Source organism: Maylandia zebra, linkage group LG8, assembly GCF_041146795.1.
Source record: "Maylandia zebra isolate NMK-2024a linkage group LG8, Mzebra_GT3a, whole genome shotgun sequence".
In the NCBI taxonomy this organism is placed as follows: Eukaryota; Metazoa; Chordata; class Actinopteri; order Cichliformes; family Cichlidae; genus Maylandia; species Maylandia zebra.
Genome location: NC_135174.1, coordinates 21,086,611 through 21,111,857, shown reverse-complemented (window position 1 = coordinate 21,111,857; position 25,247 = coordinate 21,086,611). Strand labels below are relative to the sequence as shown.

The 25,247-nt window shown below is 39.4% G+C and overlaps 1 protein-coding gene across 2 annotated transcripts in view; it reads right to left on the bottom strand.

The window, feature by feature from the left end:
- The window catches only part of dock1 (dedicator of cytokinesis 1), a 208,748-nt gene that overhangs the window by 12,511 nt on the left and 170,990 nt on the right, over positions 1 to 25,247 (bottom strand). For both annotated transcript variants that reach the window (XM_004561173.3, XM_004561174.3), the window contains exons 35-46: positions 23,180 to 23,336; positions 22,459 to 22,499; positions 22,013 to 22,103; positions 19,321 to 19,440; positions 18,050 to 18,139; positions 17,217 to 17,321; positions 11,685 to 11,826; positions 9,859 to 9,940; positions 7,835 to 7,919; positions 5,026 to 5,112; positions 3,471 to 3,647; positions 1,482 to 1,565 (exon numbers count right to left, since the gene is read on the bottom strand). In XM_004561173.3, coding sequence (XP_004561230.1) covers positions 1,482 to 1,565; positions 3,471 to 3,647; positions 5,026 to 5,112; positions 7,835 to 7,919; positions 9,859 to 9,940; positions 11,685 to 11,826; positions 17,217 to 17,321; positions 18,050 to 18,139; positions 19,321 to 19,440; positions 22,013 to 22,103; positions 22,459 to 22,499; positions 23,180 to 23,336 — 1,261 coding nt within the window. The remainder of the gene's footprint in view (positions 1 to 1,481; positions 1,566 to 3,470; positions 3,648 to 5,025; positions 5,113 to 7,834; positions 7,920 to 9,858; positions 9,941 to 11,684; positions 11,827 to 17,216; positions 17,322 to 18,049; positions 18,140 to 19,320; positions 19,441 to 22,012; positions 22,104 to 22,458; positions 22,500 to 23,179; positions 23,337 to 25,247) is intronic.

Sequence of the window (25,247 nt, the reverse complement as noted above, 5' to 3'; positions counted from 1 at the left end):
TGGGTATGTTTGGCATAGGCTTTCCTCTATTGCATGTGTGCATTATGATTACACCAAATAACCTTGAAATAATTTGAAACAATGATTTTAAGGACACTTTTTGAAATGGCTCCTTATCTGAGTAGTACCCTGGAATTAAAAAATAAAAGCCTATGCCACAAAGGTAATCACACCAAGATTACTGCTTGCTGCCATTGCTTCATGATAAGTATAAAAATAACTGATAGGTCTTAGAGATGAAATCCAGCTGCTTGCTCCAACCCTGTCATGTATAACGCCTTTGTGATATGCACAACGTTCCAGGAGTGATGAAGCAGCAACATGCTTATTTTTAGGTAACCTGCCGCTGCTGTGTCAACCTCTACTTCAGTCAGCGATTTCCTACAGATCCCCACGTACGCGCCACTTGTATGTCTAAGTAAAGTAGGCACACATGGAAAATTGTATTTTTAAAAAAAGTCTTTGCTATACAGCAAAACAATTATGTGAGCAGCATCATCAGTGTCAGACGCGAGGTACGAATACAAGATACATTCTTCTGTGTGAATCACTGAACCATGTAAAGTCAAAAGGCACAACAAAAACAAAAGAGCGTTCCTTTTTAGAGTCGGCGAAGTTCCACCAAAGATGCGGAGCACAAAGTCGACCTATTTTACAAACAACTGAGAGAGGTACAACTTTAGAATACGAAGCAGACTTTTCTTGTATCTGTTCAGATCCTGGGTGAACCATAAGGCAGGAAACCACAACTTCTTGAGTATTAAAGTAACCCACAGTTCAGATCCAGAGAGTTATACTCTATTAAACAGGATGTTGCTTTCCAGCAGTCCTCGTGTGCATTTCTTGCCTGCTGCATGTGCATCTCGCTCAGTGTTGCAGTGATGCTCACAGAGGCTCACATTTCCCCTGTTTGTAAGAGTTACTGCACTGAAAACTACTGCTACTGCACAAACAATAATGTATGTTCAGCTGTAAGTTTCACACTGATTCATTTTTATTTTTTATGTATAATCACTTTAATGAAGTGTCACACATAAATGCAATTTTACTTTAAATTTCAAAATCACACAGCGTAATGTCTGGAAGGCTGTAGATGGTGGTGCAAGGTTTGAACATTTCTGGTGTTGATTCCATTAATAAACTTCTCTAATAATTTTAACCATAGTGACTTGCCCAAAGCAAATGAATGCAAACCAGTGCCAATGATGTTAAAAGACTGAGTGGGATGAATGCACATTTTCATGCCTCCCAAGCTCCTTCACACCATCTAATCCATACTCAGCATTTTGACTGCCTGTCGGCCATGTCTTCCTATGCTCTTTACTTGTGCTATGGAAAAAGAATGCAAAGAATGTAACATCGTTTAAAGTAAATAATTTCAAACAAACTGGCAAAAGCACTGTTCCCTGAATCCTGGACCCTTATGATGCTTTGCCATTTTCACCTACGTGTCCCATGGCTCTTCAGTGGTATGGTCTTACCTGCCAGGCGATGAGGTCCTTTAGTTTCTCTATCTTTTCAAGGTCCTCTGGATGCTCCTGGATGTACTTGTCATTGAAAAAGGCCTGGAGAAAAAAAAAGATGGCAGACAGAAAAACACTGGAGTAAGTATGACTATATAGAAAGGAGGAAAACCTGGAGTAAAGTTAGGTAAAGGTAAAAATGTAAAGATGTTTGCGATATAAATAAAAAGAAAACTGGGAGGAAATAAAGATGAAACAAGGGTGAAGCACTGGGAAGGTCTGTTAAGATGTGAAAAATGTAGTCAAGACAACCGTCTCTCATCCACTGCTCGCACTATTTCACTGAGACGAAGGAGTGACCTGAGGGCAAAGAATTCCCGTTGCTTCTCCTCTGACTCAGAAGGCACCCTCAAGACCGGTATAACTCTATTTCAGGTAGAGAACCCAATAGGCTATCGCTTTTTAAAATAATCAAAAGGGTAAAAGGGTTGTGTTAAAAAAAACTGAAAAAAGACCACATGAGCCACTATAGTATTTGGATTACACGTGAAAAATGATGAAAAACAGGAAATAGTGAAGACTGAGTTGGGCTTTTGGAAAAGGAAAAAATAATGGATTTATGATGACCTACAAGGAACATGATATAAATAAAAAGGTATAAAACATTAACCATCATAGTGATAGGGATTCAAGAATTTGCAGCAAGCATACGATGATAAGAAGTAGGAAGAAGTAGAGATGCGCTAATTGCAATTTTCTGATTCCGACTTTTATTTTTCAATTCAGATCAGGAAAAAAAAAAGTTTAAGCTTTAGAATTTAGGCAACAAATTACAGGATGTTCAGTTACTTAAACTGCATTAATGCTGTGCTCTTACTGAGTCTGCTGGCTTGTTGCTGGCTCTGAACTCTGGACAGCTTTAGCCACTTGGCCTTTGCTTACTTCTTAAAAATGTCAGTGCTCATCTGGGTTAGGGTGATTTAAGTGTCTGATTAAGTTTGTTGTTATGAATGTTTTTGTGGTGGCCCACATGTAGTTTATCTTGGCACTCGGAGACGACCAGCATGGGGCAGCGAGTGATGCTAAACAGACCAGTTACTAATCAGATATATATCAAGCTAACTGGTCAGTCACTGGTCTGGAAATGAGTGGGTTTTGGTACTTGGTACTCTAATAATAACACCCAATTCACATCATATAATATAACCTGGAAATTAATGTGTTTTTATTTGAATGAGTTTAAAACATACTTTGATGATCTTAGAGATAATTTAAAGACACGGAGTACCTTTTTATCCTTAACGTGTACTATATGCAAAAATATATACTATAAGCAACAATAAATAACATAGGCATTCCTCTTGTTTCGTTTTCAGAAAATGTTTTTCTTTTTTTGGAAAATGTGTGAGATGATTCTGTGATGATGATGATGATGATCATAAGACATGTCTATTAGAATTCTTTATGGCAGTTACAAAGCAGTTACAAAGCTAGAGAAGTGGATGCTTAGCTCAGCTTACGACAAAGAAGGAAAATGGGGAAACTGTTAGCTTAGCTTGTTCAAAATATAAAAATACCTGACTAGCACTGGTGTGTAAAACTGTAGGCTAATGAAAAAAAATAAGTGCTTTGCCTCTCAGTGTATGAATCTTATATATCATGCCCCTGCTTCTGTGTATTGAACTGTCTCAAGGTCATCTTAGGGTCATCTTTAGTCATGTCTGCTGTGGTAGGCTCCTGCCAATCTTGCCCAGAGAGATAAAGGGGCATCATTTATTTCAACTTTACAACACCTAAGGCTAGAAACCGAGTCTTAAGGTTGTGCACTGGCCCTATAGATTTGAGTCTCCTGGTTCTAGCTTTATGTTTAACAAACCTTCACGGCATTTAGAACAAGATAAAATAAAGCTTCATGAATTGTGGAAACGTTCAAATTAAAGATTTGGACATGAATGTATAAAAGTTAAGATGATTTAGACACATCCAGAACTATTTTCATTTGTCTACCTTCTCGTAGTTGGTAAAACCTCCCATGACAGCTGGGTCCACAATCCCATTCAACAGCATGGAGAGCGGGTTGATGGGAAGGTTGGGATCATTGAGATGCCTCTGTACCATGCTGCTGATCTTCTCATTGGTCTGCTGCATTGTTTCAATAGCATTTTCCAACGGACTGATCTCCTCCTGTGTAGCACAGAAGTTAAAGGTGATATCAGATATTCCCAGCGCTTATTCGCCTGTTTCAGTGCAAATACACATACTGTACACTGCTTTCATCCCTGCGATTACAACAATCAAAGGGAAACATTTTGTGTTACGAATTACAGAAAGGTTATAAGAAGATAGGCTGAGGATCGCTTAACTACACACATAAATCAAACAGAAACAATGAATAATTTTTGATCACCGTGCCCATATACAAACCTGGAACTGTCAAACGAAGATGGATAGTGTGTTCATGTACCAGAACTTCAAATCCCATGCCAAAAAAAAAAAAAAAAAAAAAAAAAGACTAGCAATTTAGAGGAAAAGATGAATGAAGTACTTGGAACTGTTGTCATTCATTTCACTACGGTGTGAAAGCTAATTTCGACACAATCTATTTAACTCCACATAGGGGCAATCTCATCTCTTGGATGGATGAAAAAAATCACTTCATTGTATTAAGAGTTTAGAGAAAACATGCATGGACTGTTAAGTAAATGTCAGAATTAGACCCAAGCCAAAAAAGTAAAGATGTTGTACAAGCGAGACAAATCTCCAATCTGCTCCGGTATGTCTCAGGCCAGCTCGATAAAAAGAATTGTCAGATGGAAGGATTAGGCCTGGTGAATCTCAGCCCAGTCATTAAGCTTTAAATAGAGAGTCTGATCTCAGGGACCTTGCCTCTCCCTGGCTCATCTGGAGGGCAAGCTGCTCCTGACAGTAAATTCTAACTCTGCCTGAAGGAAGAGGTGTCCGCTCCGAATTAGTGTGACAATGGAGAGTAAAACTCTGCTACATGGACTCAGGTGTTTGGGAGGTAAAGGAAGGCTAATCGCACTAAGTAGTGCATTTGTTTTGGGACAAACTAAAAACACATGAAAAAAAAAAAAAGCCTGTTTGGACTCTTAATTGACACTATAATCTGCCCTTGTGCTCATGACTTATATGGTGCACTTTTTTTCCCCGTACTCGGGGATGAACATTTAAAAAAAATCACTGATAAAGTAATTACATTTTGATAAAGCTTCAGTCAACACTTAGGTCCTCTGCTGTTGTCTGAAGGGTTTTCAATACTGTAATCCAGGTAATTGTACAAAAAGTGAAAGGAGAGCAAAGCCTGAACTGTTCTCCAGTTATATTTGTGCTGTGTAGCAATTTTCAGTAGAAACAGGAGTGCCTGGTGAATCAATGTGGGCCATCTGGCAGAGAGAGAACGTGCCCTGTCGTTAGCCCGGGGAGTGGCACCCCTGCGTCTATACTGCTTAAGTGGACAAATCACATTGATTGTCTTTAAGCAAGCCTGCAGATCCTCATCTGATTAGGAGCCTTGCTTGGCACACAGGCCCTTCATACTCACAGTGGAGACTGACTTGACTTCAAACCAGCGCAGGATGCCAGGAAGTTTGTACGCTGTAGAGTACGTGGTTCTCTCAATCCACATGTTCTGCAGACACAAAGACAGACACAAAATTGGAACACAGTTCAAATCAAGATAATGTGGCTCTTTAAACAGATCAAGCTGCAGCTGTGCCAAGATATCGCAATGAAACAAGACTGCTGTTGCATAGATGAGACTTTAGTGACGCAATGGATTTGGTTGGAAGACGGCTCTACTGCCTCCCCGTCTGGATCGGAGCTCATTTGCTCAAGTGCTCAAGGGCAGTTCCAAAAATGTTGAGACAATGTGTAAAATGTAACATTAGAATAAAAACAAAATTTCCCTATGGGGACTAACACGCACACTTTACTTTAAAAAAAAAAAGAAAAAAGAAAAAAAAGAATAAAAACAAAATGCAATGATTTCCACATTTCATATATCCTATATTTTATTCACAACAGAACATAGAAATCAAATGTTTATGCTGTCAGTGCTACCAGTCACCCTCCTAGTAGATGGTAAGAAATTTCAGAAAAGTTCAGAAAATTGACCCCTGACCTTGAGAACAAGGTCACTGGAATTTGAAACTTTCTGAGATTTTAAGTAGACTAATCTATGGTATCAATTAAAACATCCTACGTCACCTTATTCTCAAATTATTCTCAAACTCGGGTGTTGAGCCTACCTGCCCGCACATTCAACCAGGTGACAATGACAACACCCCATTATCCACCTTTTTATGGCTGAAGAAAAAACAAAGAAACTCATTTTGTGTTTGATGGCAGTAAGACATTTTTTTAAAAAGGCACAGGGCCAACTGAGGAGATCAGATACTGGATTTTTGGGAGAAGAATGTTCCGGTCCGATATGGATTCTAGCTGCTCAGCAGTACTGGGTTTCCTCTGTCGTAATTTTCCTTTCATGATGCACCAAATGTCTTCAGCTGGCAAAGGTTCAAGGCTTTTCCACTACAAAGCAACACTATTGCAACAGATGCAGTATTGTCTTACTGAAATATGCAAGCCCGTCCCTGAAAAAGACTTGCAGTTACCTTTCTGCACTGACCGTGGTCTACAAAAGCACCAATGCAAACCACTAATGCAGGCCTTTCAACTGAGTATCGTGCCTGTTTTAAATGCACCTGAGAGCTTGAAAATCAGACATCCAATAGTGATGTTCAGTCTTGTCATTTGTCCCAGAGATTCCACTTTTTCCTCTATCTTTTGATGATATTATGTACTATAGATAATGAGATATTTCAATTTTTCACAATTTTTACATTGACGGGCATTATTCTGTTTTTCAAAAATGTGTAGATGTGTTTGTTTTTTTGCAGATTGGTGAACCTCTCCCCATCTTTACTTCTGAGAAGCTCCGCCTCTTGGGTTTGGGCTTGTGCGATTTGCAAATCACTGCATTCTGTTATTTATTTACAAACACATCAGCCCAACTTTTTTGTTATTGGAGTTGTAATATGGGATATGATATGAAATTGGATAGCTTCTAAAGCATCAAATATTTATAATCTCAAATAACAGTACACATTGAGAAAAAGAACTTGCATGGCAGGGATCACCTGCAAGTGAGGTCTGCTCCAAATGTAGTTTCCAGCCTCTTTTTAACAACCAACACATCTGAAAAGAAAACTAATACTTCTATTTAAATATTTAGAGACTGCGTTGTCTTTAAAATCTACTTACTACTCACTCAGGAGCATCTGCAAATGACAAGGATTTGTGTTTATTGACATGCATAATAGATGTGACAGACACAATATGTCAGGCAATAGATATCCATAATCGCTCTGTCAGGACAGAGAAAGTCCAATCAGTCTGACAAGGGAAGCAAGTCTAAGATGAGTGAAATTCATCACCCTGTTCTGCTGAAGTGACGCCACAGTAAACACAGAGGAAAGCGTGACTGGCTTTAATTTGTCGTCCTTGTTATTGCTACCTGGTTATTAAGTGCGCACAAAGAATAACTCTCTAGATAAACTAAAAAACGACTTGACAGTAATAGTTGCATTTACTAAACTGGAGATAGATCACTGTCAGCGATTTTATTTTGTTTGGATGCTCTTGTTGGCACCACCTTCTCCTGTGTTCAAAGATGAATAAAATCCTCCGTCTATCCCTCCTCTGCGGTGTAAATTCTTCTGCCTATGTAAATTAGCTCTATGTTCTGCGGTGCTATTGATTTTCTGTGCTGAAAATATCTACGTAAGTATACGTGCATCATAAACTTGAAAGATTTCTCAGTCCTACGCTAGTAAATTTCAAGGTGGTGGCCGTGACACAACAGCAACCTGATGAGAACAGGCAAAAATGAAAATCCATTTTCAGCTCGACTCCACTTGCCACATCTCAGCATAAAACACTGACAAGCTTTTTGATTCGGAGGCTACTAACCTACCTACTCTAATTTAACCTACTTAAGTACATTATCTTGCAAGTGTGCAACTTGCAAATGGAGCTGAGTCATTTGTTCCTGGGAAATTATTTCATAAATTTACTCGTATTTTTTTTCCTGTGTTTCATCTCTGAATGTGTGTAAATGACAAAGAAAAAAGATTTTTCTTTCTTTGTCAGTATAACTGGAATTCTTTAACAGTTACTGGTTGGTACACATTTTTTAAACCTACCATTTCTACCGCTCCTGTAAACGTAGACTCACATGTTCTACTGTAGTCCAGTAACACAGTCTTTATGTTAATTTTATGTCTGAAGTTAACCAAATAAATGGGGAAAAACTAAGTAACAGTAAACAAACAGAAAAAGACGGGAATTACCGCAAACTCATTGTCGGGATCCTTCTCTCCCTTCCTCACCGGCCTGGAATACTGGAATTTATGGACTTCATTTACCGTGTAGAAGCTGGGGAGGGAGAAAAATCAGTACCTGAGTAAATTAAAACTGTTATGGGCAATCCACAGCTTGATTCAAAGGTTGATTGCTTTGCTTCAGGTCAAACACAGGACAAACCGCCTCCCAGGGCAGCTGTGACAGGAATTATTGTGATTTGCATTTGGCTTTTGACTAACTATCCGAGATATGGCCTCATTGTGGGAAATAAATTCATTTTCGGCTCCCACACATAACTGGGAGGCCCTAAAGTTAGCCTGAGATGTCAGACATGCAGATAAGCTGCAGCACACCTGACAGGGGCACATGACTAACAGGGAGGAAATTTGCCAAATCAGGTTAACAGACTTTTCACAGCAGGAAAATGATGGTGTTACATAGTGGCTGTGGATACATGGCTTCCCTTACACAGGCTCATTACTTGCTTTCTTCGGCCCACCTTCATCTGTCTCACTTATTGGCATAAAGAGACATAATCACAGTCTCCTAGGAAAATTAGTACACCATATTGCATTTCCCATTTCCAAAACCACACCATATGGTTCAAAGCGTGCGAACTGGCTTTATTAGCAAATAATTATAAAGAAAATATGAACTGAATCAGTGCCAATCCAGAGCCACAACCCTATAATGATTAAAGAAATGGCGATCAATGTGTGCAGATGGGATGCTTGAACTTTTTCTGTGAAGGACCGATAATCTTTTTGATGAACAGACCACAAAAAAACAAAAAACCCATTTGTGACTACACAGAAAAGCTGGACTCAGGTGCCCCAACATTTGAGCCTTTTATGTTATACCGAGGACCAGATGTTCCCGTCTATGCTTACTCGCAAAGGGCAGCGCACTGTTTAATGAACATAAGACCTATTCCCAAGTTAGCTGAAAAAGTTCAGCCTTCACGTAAAAAATGAAGCCTCTGAACTTCTGCTTTAATAAACAGGTTATTAAAGCAGTTTAAAATCAGCCGCGTTACCCCAATTACGCCTTTTACATGTCTTTAGCTGGCGGGCTAGAATTGATGGAGTAGCATAGTCTGGCAAAGCAAGGTCAGATTGGGGTATGCTTTGCCTGCTGCTGTGACCCTGTGGCTCAAACAGCTCAGTCTCATTGCTATGCACCACTGATCTTTTCACTGAATGAGGGAATAAATGAGAGAAAATGGAGAGAGGGGGACAGAGAGAACAGCACTGCGAGAGTTGAAGAAGTTATAGAGTTAGCTGAAAACGCATGATGGAAAGTTTATATGGAGCAATCCTCTGTCAGTCTCTAAACACGGCTGTCTAATCTAGGCCATTTAACAAAGTTACATATTCTGATCAGATACACTTAGCGAGCAAGACAACAGCGTGCTGAAAAGATCAATGCAGGGGAATGTGACCAGTGCCTTGACTGGGCTTCTGATAAGATCACTGCGCAGGTATATTTGCCTAAAGGCTTTCCCATGTAAATGTCTTCTTTTAATTATGCCCATTGATGCGTTGGATGGCATACCTAAGTGAATTTGCACAGCTGAGCGATGCAGCACATGGCTGGCGTACAGAATGTGTACAAAGGGGAGCATGAGGGCCCAATGTTTGCTGTGGCCCTGACGCGCCACACAATGGTATTAATGATGTCAGAGGAACAATGTTGTACTTGGCACAGTTGATAACAGCAGATGGTTGCTGAAAGGTAATAACCACTAGAACGACAAGAAGGTCAAGCGCTGTTTGTTCTACAGAGACCCACATTTAAATCAAGATTTAATCGCCTTTCTCCATAGCATAAGTCAGAACGCCACACGAAAATGCGAATGCACTTGGACTCGTGTGTCACCACAAGCTCGCTGACCCGTTTGAATGACTGGGGGCAAGTAAACTTGGCTTTGCCAGATTGAAATTAATCTTATGTGACTCTGAGTTATCCACTGTAACTGTGAAGAAGTGAAGAGCAGGGACTTTGTTATTACCTGAGTATTTGCTCAGAGACAGACTTGTTTTGAAACTTGGCAGGCAGGTCGAGAATGGGCTTCACGGTAAAACACTGGATGTCTTAAGCAGAAACATCAAGGAATAAATGAAACTGTTGTACACACATCACTGAAGAGAAGTTACTCAGAAGCTGGTGGCGATTCAACCTTATAGTTAATACTGCAGTAATTTACATTTTGCAGTCTAGCTCTGTTCTAGGACTTCGGGAAGAAACGCCCTCACAGAACACAGCACACATCAATGGCAATCGCTATGCTGTATATCAAGTCAGAAATGATACGAAATGGAGAAGCTGGGGTGGAGGTGGATTTACAAAGCATCTTATAACTGTATGCAGGCTAATGCAGTTTAAACAACATGCCCCGAGCTTTCATCTGGCACTGAGGTCAGCTAATCTGTCGCAACTGCTGACTGTGCTTGACAATTTGTTGTAATGTATTGCTACTGGAAAAAAAAGATGACATAGTAATGACAGTAATATTATTAACCTTCTGGACTGACCTATACAGCCATCTGAAAAAGATAGTTTTCAGAGCAGTTTTCGCTGCAGCCCTGTGAAAAGCCAAGTACACCCAAAGCACTTTTAAAAGCAATAACATTTTTTTTCATAAAATTTTTTTTTTTCTGGACTTGAAGTGTTTTCTTCAAGTATTGACTTCATCAGCCTCTCAGACCGTTGTGGAATTTTGTCCCACTCTTCTTTACAACATTACTTAGGCTTATTGAGGTTTGTGGGGATTGCATTGTGCACAGCTCTCTTAAGATCCTGCCTCAACATTTCAATCTATTTAAGCCTGGACTTCGGTTGGGCCACTGCAACAACACAATTCTTTTCTTTTTCATAGATTTGCTGCTGTGCTTGGGATATGACCTAATTTTGGCCAGTCATTTGCTGTTGGACAGGTGGCCTGATATTTGACTCTTGAACCCTTTGACGAGTTCAACTAAGAGACTGCAAGGTGTTTGGTTGTTCCCAAATGTGGTGCTGTGCATTATAGGTGAACACCTCTAATCTGGTCTTGTCCAAAGGACATTGTTCCACAAGTTTTGTGCAAATGCAACTTTGCAAACCTAAGCCATGCTGCATGAAAGGCTAGAGGTTTTCCTCTGGCAACAATTCCAAACAAGACACATTTGTTCAGTCTTTTTCTAATTATACTTTCATGAACTTTAACATTTAACATCCTAACTGAGGCTTGTAGTGTCTGAGATGTAGTTCTTGGGATTTTTCAATCTTTTTCCGTGCACTGCAGAGTCTGATCTTGGGGTGAATTTGCGGAGACATCCAGTCTTTGGAAAATTGTAGCATTGTGCTAAAATAGACCTGAATGCTCCAGACCAGGAAACTGCACAAACTTTGCTTTTACAAAGGTGATCACGCGCACCACATATGTTTGATTAACAGCACCTGCCCAGCTATTTAATTTACTCACATTCATACACTGGTGAAGGCAAGCTACAGTTGCACTGCATGAAATAATGTGAAAATGTTACTTTTCACATGACTGTAATTGCATCATGATTCAGTCCAATTTGTCATTCACGTTAAATGGGGTGATGTCATGAACTGCCAGAATGTCCGTGCTTCACTTTGCTTAAAAGCTAAGAAACCTCTTCCTGTGCAAGTATGTAGCCATTCTGTGGAAAATAAAAATTATATACTCTTATTCTGTGCACTGATATAATTTAATATGGTGGCTGCACCAAAAAAAAAAGAAAAACAACCTTTTGAAAATTACGCCTTAAAGTTAAAAAAAAAATAAAAGTAAAATAAAGATTTGCTTAGTAAATGTGCTAAGGATACACTGTCCAGAGGAAGACTTTGTGTCTTCGCTGGGTGGTGTCGTTGTCTTCATCTTCTCTGCATTGGGAAACTGTGTCAGGAGACGTGCCTCGAAGTCTTCTCGCCGCTCATACTCCTTCCCGCGGTAAATGAACATTTTGTTCTGAAGGACACAGAAGAAGACACTAAGATCGTAAAAAACATCTTCATGAATGCATAATTCGAATTTACATTTGCAATATATATATGCATGAGGTACACTACTTTATGAATATGAATATATATTTAAAGTACACACACTAATAGTACACAAAGAGCATGCAAGACCATGACGAAATGAGAAAAGCACTTTGATTTGCAAATCTACTTTGCCTGGTACTGTCGCTGGGTTCAAATGCATCATCATAATCTCCATTTTAAACATTTGGAAATGCACGTGACAGAAAGTTCTCGGAACCGATTCAGTGATTCGGTTAAGTGAATCCTAGCCAAGATCAGAGTTGGCTTGCTTGAGGAGTATTTCTGTTTAACCCAACTGACATACAAATGCATTTTGCTGTGGGCTCTTTCTAACAATAACCTCTAATGTGGTTGAAACATTGTAATGTTTTTGAAGGCAGACACAGAGAATTTTCCCGTCAGATATTAGTGCAGTAACATGACATGTCATCTTTGCATTACAGCAGTTAAGTGTCTTCTGGAAACCATGACGTGGTGCACTGGATATGAGGCTGAATATGACTTAGTTTATAAGCATAATAAGGAAATTAGACGACAGACAGTTTACAAGTAAGGGTTACACATAGGAATATAAGTCTAGTAATTTCTCTCCCATAAGCCATGGCACAAGAGCTACATGTGTGCTATCTGTTCTCATGCACAGATGGCAGAGCACATTTCTGTTTCAGACTTGCGTGAGAGTCTTAATTATCACGTTAGTTTCTTCCTTATCCTCTCAGTTTCACTGTGCATGTGCAACCCCTCTGAGCAGAATGCTGCAGAAAGCAAAGATTTAAAACTTGACACTGCCCTTACTTAGGCTTCAAGAACAATAAAAATTAGCGAACCTCGTGAATGACTATCCATAAAAGCCAAAGAATACACACAGTGATACATAGGCACTTTTCATTTATTAGTGAGATGAATTGCAGGGATGATAAACACCTCGGGCACAAAAACTTTACAAAGACAATCCAAGTTGTTTTGTTTTTTTTACTTTAATTTGTCACGAGTCTGCATTTCTCTAAGACAGATTAAAATCTGGACGAAGACAGCTAGTCTTTCTCCAGCACTGCATATTGTTTTCTTATTCATAAGAAGACAGCAGATTCGCATTATGCTCGTTGAGCATTCAGGTCGTGTGAACAGTTATCTCAATGTCATAATTCTCCTTTTCATTACCCTCAAACCCACACTGGCTAGTTCTGGAAAAGAAAACCACTTTCAGTGAGATAATGAGTCATACTAAAATGGTCTTTTCTTTCTGGCTAGTGGGTAAAAAGCAATTTCCAACGGTCAAGTGACAAAACAGCAACAGGTCACATAACTTAATGCCATGGACTTTAAATAAAATTCATGTTGTCAGGATTTGAGGTCTTAAGGTCTTTGTGTCATACCCCTCTTTACAAAGAAAAGCCAACGGAAATGGATGGATAGTTCCTTTGAATCTACTACATAGATTGGCATATAAACTGATGAAAAGGTCATCTTGTTTTAATCCAAAACAAAAATAAATTATAAGAGAAGAGTGCACGGAATGCTCCTAGAAATGCATGAGCCATGAACGTGCCTTCAGCTGCTTGAATGTGCTCAGAAGTCTGTCTGAGGAACATTTTGACTGATAGAACATGACAGCTCATATCAGAGTGTCTCCGAATGTGGAGTCTTAGGATACATATTTCAAACCAACTCTCACACCCTCAACCACTCTATAAGCTGAGCTGTCACAGGAAACTTAATACGGGGATTAAGTAAAGTTTAGGACTGATGGGAAGAGAAAGGAGAAAGGAATAAATAAGTGAGGGAAACAATGGTTAGAGGAAATACTAAGCATTTGAAAGCTGAAACTGCTCCGTAAGGTTTTTTTAATATAGAAAATAAATATAACAAAAAAAATGAAATGATACAAAGCTTTTTGGAAAAGTAATTTTCAAGGTTAAAAAGACAACTTTGGTTAAATATTCTGGTCTTGATCTTTTTGTACAATAATATAACCATTTATACAATATAGACCTATTGATGAAAACAATCTAAAACCACTCTGATATTCTTTTGTAGCACACAGCAACTGGAGTCAATGACCTAATCGAGTCTGATGTTTTAAAATGTTATCTGTAGCCTTTTACCACTAGCACCTTAGTTACTAACTATATTAACAACTAATAAATCATAAGCAGTTGAATTATGTACTCTTGCATAAAATCAATTAGTATGTGGGAGGGAGGTTACGAAATGTCTTCATCGAGGAATTTATTTTTTTCCCCCTGAGGACACTGCAGTGCTGCAACAAAAAGCAATACAAGGCGTGACTGATAATTTGGGGTCCTCCTTATCATATTGTCCAACATTAACACCAGTATGAATTATCACATGACAAAGTGTCATATCATCATTCATATAGCAACACCATATGTTTGTGTTCCTTGTCCAGAACTCCAATGAGACAAGCCCAGGCATGTCTGAGAGTGAAAGCAGTCTCAGCTGCTGATGACAATTTAATACCTAACAAAGCAGCTCCTTCAACAACATCCAACTCTGCCAAATATATCCAAAAAAGTGTTGCTTGGAAACAACAAACTTGTTTTACCGCTTTGCTTTTACCGCAACCAGGCTATTAAGTGGGGAAGAAGGAATACAAACAGCTGGTGGTGTATGACCCAAGAGTAAACAAGTCTTGCTAGCTGCGCTCCATTTGAGAGTTTTGTACTCTACGTGAACACTCAAAGCGCTTTACACAACATGTCTTATTCACCTATTCACACCTATTCGTACAATCACATTTTTCTATGCTTAAGTGCTTTCTGGCTAACAATCACACTCCGATGGATCCAATGGAGAGTAACTCATGGTTAGTATCTTGCCCAGGGTTCCCAAAGGAAACAGTTAAAAAAGTTGACCCAAAATACAACATTCTGGGTACAAAATACTTTGTGGTTACATTTGGCTTATGTTGTGTCACTCCATATATTATGTCCCTACTTTTGCACTATAATGCTTCTGCTGCTGGCACCTTATGGTATTAGATTCACAATTCAAATTAGGCAGTCTGTCATCAGTGACAGTAGCTCATTGGGAAAGACGGATGGAAAATTGCATTTATTTTGTGTGCACTAATAAATGCTCTCGCCTGCAAGGTGCACTCATCTATTTTTGATCAGTATTCTTTTCTATATTGACATAAAAATCATTATTGCTCATTTCCTCAACATATTGGGATATAATTTTGAAGCTATCTTGCCAAACAATAGAGAAAGCCTTCTTCTATAACTGTATTTATCCATTAGTAAACCTCATCAAATTTCCAATATACCTACACAGAAATCCTTTAATATAATTATTAAGTATTTCAGGATGGGCCCTTATAAGAGAACAATGTCAACGCCATAACAACATTTAAAATGTCATAAATCTTTGGCTTTTTGATGTTTAACAAGTAAAAAATAATTAACGACAGTGGACTAGTAACCATGACCAGCTTGTAAACTCTTTTGCATCTAATGTAGTACAAAGAATGCTCCACCTTTTTTTTTTTTTTTTTTTTTTTAAAAAGATGGAAGAATACAAATGTAAATTAAGTGTTGGTTTTTATACCATCTCTGGTTATTTCAGGTAAGGGCAAACATGAAAAAAGAATAAAACAGAGAAAGAAATAAGAGCTCCAAGCTATCCTCAAAGGTTCTTTAAAGAGCCTGTTAGATTAGGCCAGTGCAGCTTGCCCTGTCTATAATGGAGTTTCTGCCCTACCAGATGAAAGGGGTTAGACGGGGGGGCTGCGGAGATCGGAAAGTAGCCAAAGCCCTTGAGAAATGGCTGTTCTTCATAATAGAATGAAAAGGGTATGATCGGGGATCACAGTTCTTAAAACTAGAGTTTTATATCATCTTATTCCATGAGGACTTTTAGGCCATTTAGTGGCTGATTGTACAATAAAATGTCCTTCAGTAAGATGCCAGATGACAGTCTGAAAAACAGCCATAACAGGTCATACATTAAAAGCAAATTTAATCAGCACTGTTACTTTTCTTCTTGCAAAAAAAAAAAAATCTCAGGCCTAACATTAAGCTTACTGTGACACAGCAACACAGAAAAAATGATCTAATATAGATTACATTTAAAATGAAGAAGAAGAAAAAAAAGACAAAACACATCATTGAGCAAGTGAAATGAAATAGAGGGCAGATATGCACCCAGCAGCACCTCAGACACTGTGCTGAGATATCAAACACCAATTAAACACGTATTTAATCTCTGATATGCCGTGATCAGATTGGCACAAGGCCAGCCGGGACATTTACAGAGGAAAAAGAGATCAATTCAGGTTAAGCAGCCTGCTTTACTTGGTAGATGTTATAAATAGGCGGCGGATTTTCCATCAGCTCAGAAAAATCAGTGTTCAGTTCTGGTGGTCATTTTAGAAATCAGTGTCTCTCATTGTGGTGCCACCACTTTAAAGAACATTTGCAGCTCCATCTGCTTAAACAAGCTTAGAGCTGAACGTAAGGGGAATGTAACCTGTGATTCAGCAACTGAAAGCAATTTACAATGGGACCAGACAGCCTTTTTCACTCTGTGCTGGGTACATGGTTTTGTTGTGCAGGTGGTGATGGGACACCTTGAGCGGAACTTCACCGGAACACCATCTTCCCGACACTGTGATGCTCGTGCTGTTGGAAAAATGGTGTCCAGCTGTAGTTTGGCAAATGGACTTAAGTGCTTTGCTTGCCGTCTGATCAGTCTTTTACTACAGACAAGATTTTTTTTTGGCTGTTCTTCAAAGCTCTGCAGTTTTTACAACTACTCCTGGCAACTGCAAATGCAGGCAAAGATTTTGAGTGGACCGGCTCACAGTGACTTACACAGGTCTCTTAACACTGAGGAAAAGTGATACATGGTGAATGAAAGCGAGGCACACATGCTAGAAGTGGGGGATAGAAACTGATGTATTCATTCATTCTTGCTTTTGTATCTTTCTTAGCTGTCTGCCTTTTTCCAAGAGAAACGTTCCATTTTCCCACACTGAAGGGGATCCACTCAGCGCATAATTCTGATCTACTCCGCAACCCACACATGGAGCAGCTGCCTATGATTCAGAGTTTGTCTCAGTGAGTGAGTAAGTTAAAGCCAGACTAGGTGGGGCTTTGAACAAGTGAGCCTCGCCACAACAAAACAATATTCATGGGAGAGATATGTGTGAAGCACGTATGTATTGAATGCTGAGGCTGAGAACCAAGCAGGCACCGGTAAATCTATTAAATCTATTGATCATCTTTTTTTGACAAGTGGCTCACCCACATTGTGCTTATCCGCCTTGAGTATGTCAGTGTATATACTCACACGTAGGAAGGAGGGGAACCCGGTGCCATAATAGCCTACAGCAAAGTAGTCTGGTTTAGGCCGGATGACCTTCACTATATTCTCATAGAACTGCGCCTGTTTCCGCTGTTGAGAGAATCAAAGATAAATTTTAGACGCAGGGACAGCACGCACATGCATTTTCCTTGCATATTTTACAGATGCAGTTGTGTTTTATCTCAAACTAGTGGTAAATTTCTCCCTTATCCTTTTTTAGTCTCAAGAGATTACAAATTAGACATACTACAGTAATATTTACATCACCTGTATGTATCTGTGATATATGAGTAACTATAGTCATTATACACAGTGTGCACAGTTATTAGACAATCAGTCCAAAAGAATTCAAAATCTCAAACTTGAATATTTAACTTTCTTTGCTATAAAAATTGGTAACACAAAAGGAAAATAAAAGGTTTGGCCTTTCCAAAATATTAACCCTTCCTTTTTTAAACATCAGAATAATTTTATAATCTTCCACCTAAAATTGCAAAATAACTCCAAAGGGTTTGTATGATACTTGTGCAATAAAGGGTTAACCCAAGTTTTTAGTGCCCCTTCTTGTCTGTAGCTGTCATGTCTTTGTACTTCCAGACACGGGCTGCAGGTCTTGAATATCAACATTCCTGATGCTCCAGATTTAAATGGTTTTTTTTTAAAAAGCACTCTGTAGGGCATTTTGATCTTTTTGTCACTTTCCCTAAAATTGATTAAATCCATTAAACATGCATATGCATAAGGTCAGTATAATCTCCTAATAATGTTGCAGTTTGCAACTTGAAAGTAAAGCTAACTAACAACATAACATTACTTACCAAGGATGCACTGAGTTGTTCAAAATCAAACATTTCATTCTCGTACTGCTCAGCCAGCTCCTTTCCCAAAATGATAGCCTCCTCCCACATCTAAATGATACATAAATAGTGAGAAAAATAAGATAAAATAAATAAAAATCAAGCATTCATTCGGTACCGGCTACTCTTTCCCAGACAAAGGTATTACGGTCCTTCTAAAATAAATTAATCCCTTCAACTTGTCACTTTTCCCCCCATTTCTCTGAAATGAAAATCCAGAACCTGTCCTTAGAAGCAGAAAATGTGTCATCATGCATGTTTCCTTGACTCAGTACAGTGAACTGTGTCACAGGTACATGTGAACCAATCAAACATGTTGAAAAGCTTCTAAGTGGGTTCCTGACAGACTAGATTGGACTGAACTGATATAGGGCAGCCTGGAGGTGGACCAAGTCCAGACTGCTATTCACATTAGCCTCCCATCAGTGAGAGCGGTGGTGGCAACACCATCTGGGACTGCTTTCTAGATGACACATCTGACACCCATGGTACTGTCCTCAGTTTAAACTCCACTCTCTCTGGAGTGCTGATGTATTCTTACAGCCACTGTAACACTTACTGATCACTCTGGTGGGTTTGTATGCGCATGTTTGTCCACAGCTCTTTCAAACTGTTGTCTCCCTAGCCACATCTTGCTGAGTGACAGCTGGCTGCAGAACCAAAAGTGGCGACTGCACCCCAACACTCATGACACATGCAAAGCTTTGGGACATCATCTTTGAGAAGCTGTGGCTTCAGTCCTACGGATTCAGTTCCAGGCTTAGCTTGCAGGTTGAAAAACACTTTTCTCCTTTGGAACAAATAACAGGCAATACACCAAAATAACACAGCAGCTCTGGTCCTATGAAGCTGGAAGATTTTTCTGGCTAAGGCATTCTGGCATTCAAGTCCCTGACATGCTATGAGGGAAAAGGAGAAAAGGGAACAGTGAAGAGAAATATAAAAGAAAAGAGGTTTTAAATGGAACGTGTAAGAGCTACATTGTGTGCTCGGATACATGCCTTCATCCATAAGAGCAGAAACTAAAAACAGGGGATTATCACTGTATCAGTGCCTGTTCTGCAGAAACAGCACATTAAACTTCCATTCAGTCTTAAAAACCTGCCTTTTCAAGCCAGGAAGGCTATTTAGCTGAGACGACAACATCTAAAAATAGCATCTCAGGAGTCGAGGAAAAATCATTATGTCCACTTATGCTTATGAGTGTGAGTAACTGTGTATGGATGCCTTACCTTGCCCTTGTCGAAGTAATTAATAATCTCCTGGTAGAGATGGTCCTTAAGCTGTCCTTGAGTGGTGGCCTGGTAGCCGTCTCTCTGTGTCAGGTGGGCTGCACATGCCTCATCTGACCACTACAGAAAACACGTTAGCACTGGGGTCAACACTGTACAATACGATACAGAGTAAAAAGGAAAAGTGACAAGAAATCAATTGCTGACTTATATCCAGTGTAAATGGGTTAGAGTGATGTGTGGTTCTTTTTATAAGCTGCTCTGTACTTTGACAATGCAAGATGGAAACAACTCTGCAAGAAACCCATATCAGTATATACTGAATGAATCATTGATGGCATCAGTGCAAAGTGTAGCATTCCTGTGGCTAATGCTTAGTGTTAAAGGGGAACTATAAGCACATTCGGAGATCCATATTTACTGAGTCACACAAAGCAACTGAAGCAGAGTTGCATGACTCGCAGTTCAGAATAACCCTCTCTATCTTATACTGGGCCTCGGTGCTGCCCCTTAGCTGCAGCCGTTTTAGTGCTTTTCCTTCTGCATTGAAGCCAAATGTCTTCTGAGTAGTTGTACCTCACCAACAGAACTTTTGAACATGATGTGGGAGGGGGAGCTGTGCTCACTGGCAGAACCATGTTAGAGATGTTCAGCACAACAGCGTGTGTCTGAAACAGAGTTCTTAGAAGCCTGAGCTTTTGCCTCATAGGTTCAACTTGAACATATGCTGACCTCAATATCTAAAACCTAGATAAGAAAAAGCATATCAACCCCCCCCCATAAAAAGCATTTAGAATGAGAATCTACAGATTAGTGCACCAGGAGCTTCCAAGGGTAGAGAGAAGCTGGGCTTTTACTACCAGTGTAAACACTAGATACAACTGAGTCACACACTTACTTAATCTTGTTTAGTAGAAAAGCTTTTTCATTTTTAAACAATGAAAGAATCTTTTGTTCTTATTGTTGACACACTATAGAGACTAATAAGGTTTCTGACGGCCTATAGCATCTTGGCAGAAAGACAGACAATCTGATTGGCCTCTGTGTACAGCAAGCGTAATCCTATGATTCTGTCAGGGCTGATTCATTACTGGCCAATTTTAATTGGTTTCTATGGTGTTGTGAGTAACCTGAAGAGTTAAGATCTCTGACCAGGTTTTTTTTTCTTCCGTTATTGTGATAGCCACATTTGAATAGCAAAGCTTCAATATTTGCATAGCCTTCACGGACAATGGGTGAAAAATAAATTGCACCACGTTGCTGTGGTATAAGGAAGGATTCTGGGAAGACTTGGCTTACGTTATTGATCCTTTAGTGCTGGACTGCATTTATATGTTAAAAAGGATCTCTGGTAATTCATGGACGAGCAGTGACCCCGTATCGACAAAACCCAAGTGCTGATACATCTCTGACTATGAAGAAAATGTTGTGAATTCATCAATGTTATTACACTGCTGCAGGTACTCTACTGGGACACTAATTATAGCCAGTCTTACTCTATAAATGCTGGAGGATACAGAATTATATATAAATCATTCCTTCTCTGGAATTTTGTAGTTCTCCCTCTGCGTGTTAAGGTTCCATCCAGGTACTCCAGCTTCCTCGTGAAGTCCAAAACTGTGCATGGTAGGATAATTGCTGAATCGATGTGTGCGAATGGTTGTGTTAGCCCTGCGATGGACTGTTGACCTGTCTAGGGTGTACCTTGCCTCTCACTCTATGACAAATTGAATAGACTTCCCTCTTCCAGACAATTACAAATGGGATAAGGGGTTAAGAAAATGGATGGATGGATGGATGGCATTCCCTCTCATTCATTCTTGTCTACACAGGCCTCGACGTGAATAAAGATCAGTCACTTGTAGATGAGCAGAATCATAACAATAATAATAATAAAACATAGAACTCATGCTACAGATGCTACTGTGACTCCCGAGTGAGGAAAATGTGATTTAGTCACAGCATCCTCTTCCCTGATGAGACCTGCACAAAGACTGAAGCAGCCAGCTATTTATGCAAAAACAGATGAGATGTTGGATGCATCCATTTTGGATAAAAGGCAGAGAGGAACAACTTCAAATTTAGGGTGTACCAAACCCCAGCTGGGAATAGACGCTGCAGTTCTTTGTATGAGGAGTTTTGCAAGTGGATGCGGTGTATTTTTGGCAGGAGATAGAAACTTTCAAGGCTATGAGCATGACTACTAACAAAAAGGTACTAACATAAAATAAATGCTTCTTGATAATCTATAAATATTTATGTGCTCAATTCAAGTTGTGTCAGAAAGATGCCCTTTTTGCACCTTTAAGTAGGGATGCCTTGAGGTGATGATGATCGCCAAAGTACACATTTATCTTCAAGTATCCAGGGTGGTTGAAGCTACCTTTGTCTCTGTTTTAGAACATGAGCAGGTTTTTCTTTTCAATTAAAGATCAGATACTAGCTGTGACTTGCACTGGCTGTGCAAATAAAAGGCTGCTGTGCAAATTTGCCTCCTTAAAAGGTGTCGCATGTGCCACATTGGAATTAAAGGGATACAGCCCAATCAAGTCATTTGCTTGACACGTTAACCCTACGTTTAACATCTGCCTGACAGCAGCTTAAGAGTGGTTCAGTGTTTCTGTGTGCAGCTTCAGATATTTTAGAGAATGCACGTTAACATTTATTTTTTGTTGGCCTTGTGCATGGGTACCTTAAGCAGTTTTGCGTGCAGAAGCAGAGTATAAGCAGCCTCAGTGTAGTTGTCGCACTCTTTATGGAGGTCACACAGCTTGTAAAGGTACCTGGCAGTGAAAAAAGCAATGATTTATGGGTCATGACAGGGGGGGGTTTTTCACACTTTAACAGACAGAGGGTTAACTCTGCCAGACGGATGTGTCTTAACAGGCTCTTCTAGTTCAAATACCGCTTGAAAAATAGATGGAAAACTGACAGGTAAGATTGCAGACTGGGAAACATATTTTATCAAAATCAAATATTTTATTCTGGGTCTCTGGAGACCTACTTTATTTAATCTTTGGGAGGCAAAAATGTAGCTCAACTAAGACTCCTTATTACATCTATGTTGTAGTGTTTAAAATGCCTCACAGGGACAAAAACGCTTCAAATATAACAAATGGTTAACACGCAGAAGCTTACCTGATGTACATTTCCTCTCTGTCTATTTCCTTGTAAAAGTTCTACATTGTGGAGAAAGACAAAGCATTAAAACGGGCTTAAAAGACATAGATTTCCACTGAGAACTATGGTTGCATTCTGTTTAACTATCTAAAAAGAAGTTACTGGTGGATTATTTTAAAAATTAAAAAAACAAAACAACCCCCCCCCCCCAAAAAAAAAAAAAACCCCCAACAGTATCAGGGCTTGTAGCGGGCACACATCCAAGCACCTAGTACACTGACTGGCACTGTCGTATTCACTGTCACATTCTCAGTGAAACCAAAGTTATTTAAAGTGCAGACTCGCTCAGATAAAATATGAAATATAGGCCATATGTCTGTAGTCTTTTCAATATGCCTAGTCATGTGAGCTAAAAGTGACATTTTGGTGCTTCCAGATGAAATGTCACTTTAAAGAACAGGGTGGTTTAGATGAACAGCTCAGGGATAACACTTTAATGCACTGACATGTCGAGATGCCTGCTACTGCCGTCTGTATGTAATTCTACATCATTACGGTGTTTTTTACCGGCAACAATAACCTATGACAGACAACCAGGCGCTGATAACACAAACAATTACCTGTATTGTTATTTATACATTTCATGTGTATCATTTCACGCAGGGGGTTCAAATCTAATTATGCATGTATCACCAGCACTCGGCTTATGCGCATTCAGGATTGAAAGCAGAGATCTTACAAGCACGTTGACAGTGCAGCTCATGCGGTTCTCCTTGTTCTCGTCATGCATGATGGTCCTGTAGTCCAGCAGCCTCTCCAGCAGACGCACCACCAGAGTGACGAAATTCTCACCCGTCCTGGCCAAGTACTTGTGCTTCCTGCAATGCTCCAGTAAGCTGGTGTTTGTGTCATGAGGTTGGATGGGGACACAGAGAAACAAATGTGAAGTATGTATTAAGATGGTCTTTGACAGCTGGTCTTTGAAGCTGTCTATTTTACACATTAAAACAGAGTTAGCATCTGCTCCGAAAGCAGACATTATGCAGGCAAGCTGCGATGGCAAGTCCTGTGATCATCAGCACACTGTGATTATTTTGAGAAGTGCTATGTTGCAATTAGCATTATCTAACTTGCGAGAGGCTCAGGCATTTTATTTATTTATTAACCTTTATTTAACCAGGAAGATCCCATTGAGATTAAAAACCTCTTTTTCAAGGGAGACCTGGCCAAGATAGGCAGCAGCAGATGTCTCACAGTTACCGAAATTACTCAAACACAGGCAGCAACAACACACATGCAACAATAAGTGAAAGAATACAAATAAAATAAAAATAAAATTCAATAAAATTCAAATAAAATAAAAAGTCAGTTAAAATGACAATCAATCTAATTGAAACAGTTGCATGTTATGGACTTGGCCTCAAGGATTCGTAGTTTAGATTTAAAATCACTTAATGAAATGAATTCAGTCATTTTCCATTCCTTCTGCAGTTTGTTCCAGGCCGAGGGTGCTAAATGGACAAAAGCTCTTTTACCAAGTTCAGTTCGGGCAAATGGAACAGAAAGCAATAAGTAACCATGCGGACGAAGAGAATACCGACCAGCATGTTTCATTACAAGCAGGGAACATATATAAGAAGGCAGCAACCCAAGTATCGCCTTATATATAAAACTGTATAAATGAGAGTTCCTCCGACTTACCAAAGCAGGCCATCCTACCTGAGAGTATAACTCACAGTGGTGAGTCTGAAATTTACAGTTAGTGATGAACCTCAGAGAAGCATGATACACAGAATCAACCATTCGAAGACATTGAGCAGAAGCATTCATATATAGAATATCACCATAATCCAGCACAGGCAAGAATGTTGCAGCAACAAGCCGCTTCTTTGTATTAAAAGAGAAACACAACTTATTTTGAAAATAAAATCTCAGTTTTAACTTCAGGTTTTTCACAAGATTCTCTACATGTGGTTTGAAGGTAAGCGAGTCATCAATTAAGATTCCCAGATATTTATAGGTGTGAACCAACTCTATTTTATTACCTTCAAGAGTGGTTACTGATGGGATTGTTTGGGCTCGTCTCCTTGATTTAGAAAACAACATGAGCTTTGTTTTGTCTGCGTTGAGAACAAGTTTAAGCTGATGTAATGAGTGCTGGACAGCAGAAAAGGCTTTCTGCAAGGAGTCGATGGCTTGGACAAGAGTTGAACCACAGCTGTAAATAACTGTATCATCAGCATAGAAGTGCAAGTTTGCATCTGGCACATGTAGACTAAGATTGTTTACGTAAATGATAAATAGAAGGGGACCTAATACAGAACCCTGTGGCACTCCGCTGTGCACTGTAACAAAGTCAGAACATAGACCGTCAGATTTAATGCACTGAGTCCTGTTACTGAGGTAGTTTGAGAACCATGCCACTGCTCTCTCAGAGAGTCCTGACTGGAAGAGTCTAAGTTTTAAAATACAATGATCAACAGTGTCAAATGCTTTTGACAAATCAATAAAAAGGGATGCACAGTGTTGTTTTTTATCAAGTGCAATAGTAATATCATTTACCACTCTAATTGCAGCTGTGATAGTACTGTGATTCTTTCTAAAGCCTGATTGATATTCAGATAAAATGGCATTGATGTGCAAAAACTCCTTTAACTGCTCACACACAAGAGCTTCAAGAACTTTGGCCAGCACAGATAGATTAGATATTGGTCTGTAATTAGTTAACACTGCTGGGTCGCCCCCTTTTAATAGAGGAACAACAAAAGCTGATTTCCATACTGAGGGAATTTTATTCATGTCCAGTG